The 1,423-nt window shown below is 61.6% G+C and overlaps 1 protein-coding gene across 1 annotated transcript in view; it reads right to left on the reverse strand.

Moving 5' to 3' along the window:
• Positions 1-1,096: 1,096 nt before the first annotated feature.
• LOC103922321 (killer cell lectin-like receptor subfamily G member 1) overlaps positions 1,097-1,423 on the reverse strand; it is a 3,156-nt gene continuing 2,829 nt past the window's right edge. Inside the window, 1 exon segment of the mRNA XM_009330431.1 lies at positions 1,097-1,292. Within this exon segment, the coding sequence (XP_009328706.1) occupies positions 1,097-1,292 (196 nt within the window).

Consider the following 1,423-nt stretch of genomic DNA (forward strand, 5'->3'; position numbering starts at 1 on the left):
GAGGTGAGTGGGGGGGCCACAGCAAACTTCAGGTCGGCGTAGACCACACTCTGGTCCATGTGGGTGGGCGCTGCCCCGGGCGGCAGCAGTCCAGGGACTCAGTCCTGCTCTGCTCCGCCACAGTCAGGTGGTAGGCTGTGGCCAAGACCACGTGGGGTGGACTTCATGTGTAGGAAAGCAGAAGTAGTTGCTTTATTTGCAAAAAGTGGTTTTATTTCTGAGGGTGCGCTCACTTCAGGGGGTGAGGGGGTGAATGAGCTCCATCGCAGGCAGCACACTGTGCATCCACCTCCACAGGCTGCGAGGAGTCCCAAGAGCCTGTGTGTACCGGCCACAGCAGGGCCATGTTGCCCCGTACATCACCTTCCTCATCCTAATGCCTGCCTGAGAGACAGGATGCAGTGACTGTGCGGGCTTGGTCCTCCGCATGTGCCAGGAGGGTCACCCAGGGATGTCCATGCCGGAGCTGCGTGCCGCTGGCACAACCCGGGTGGTCTATATCACCATAACAGCCCCCAGGACCAAACCCCTCCAAGCCAAGCCCCAGCAGGCCTTCTAGGCTTTTGCACATTACCCAGCCTCAAAGCAAAGTGAGGGCGTTTGCTGTGACCTCCTCAGACTGGACAGGCACCAGGAGACAAGTTGCTGCCCAGCCCAAGTCCTCCGTGGGACCGGGGAGGCAAAGGGTCAACTCTCAGCTGCCTTTCCCAAGAAGCATAAACCCCGGGCAGCCACCACAATCAGAAGGCCCAGAGCTTTGGGGGGACCTGCTCCAGCCTGCACAGGAGCTGCGCCATGCTGCCACCAGGCCATGAGGACACTCGGGTCGATGCTGGCTCCTGGCCACTTCCTTCAATGCCACGGCAGCTGCAATTTCACACCGGACAGCGATGCGACCGAGCCAGCGCCTCCATCCCACCACCCTCATCCCCCAAAGTCAGCCACGGCATCCAAGTGCCAGAGTTTATTGGCAAAGTGCAGAGATCCAGGGGGGTAAAGAGGTCTGAGTGAGGAGGCAGTGGCACCCGGGGATGCCCATGCACTGGGGTTGGGCAGGGACCAGGGTGGTGGGACAGGCTGGAGGTCCCCACGGTCATCAGGGCCCCACACAGGTGTAGGTGGTATTTCCCCAGAGGAAGGTGGGGGGTGAGGACTGGAGCCACTGCAGGGTGGCTGCGCTCTGCTCGCAGACCCAGCTGAGGGCTTCCCTGCACAGACCTCCTGACAGCCCTCAGCCTGACACCCTGCCACAGGCCAGGAAGGAGCTGGTGGAGCGCTGGATTGGGAAGAGCCTGCAAGGAGAAAGCGGGCTGAGATGGGGTGCGCAGGAAGGGCTGGGGTCATCCCATCAGCAGCTCCTTCAGCCAGGGACCAGAGGCTGCACAGAGATGCTGTGGGGGCAAAGCTTGCCCTCCCAATGGAG

The sequence above is a fragment of the Pygoscelis adeliae genome, unplaced genomic scaffold, assembly GCF_000699105.1.
Source record: "Pygoscelis adeliae isolate BGI_AS28 unplaced genomic scaffold, ASM69910v1 Scaffold628, whole genome shotgun sequence".
Lineage (NCBI taxonomy): Eukaryota > Metazoa > Chordata > Aves > Sphenisciformes > Spheniscidae > Pygoscelis > Pygoscelis adeliae.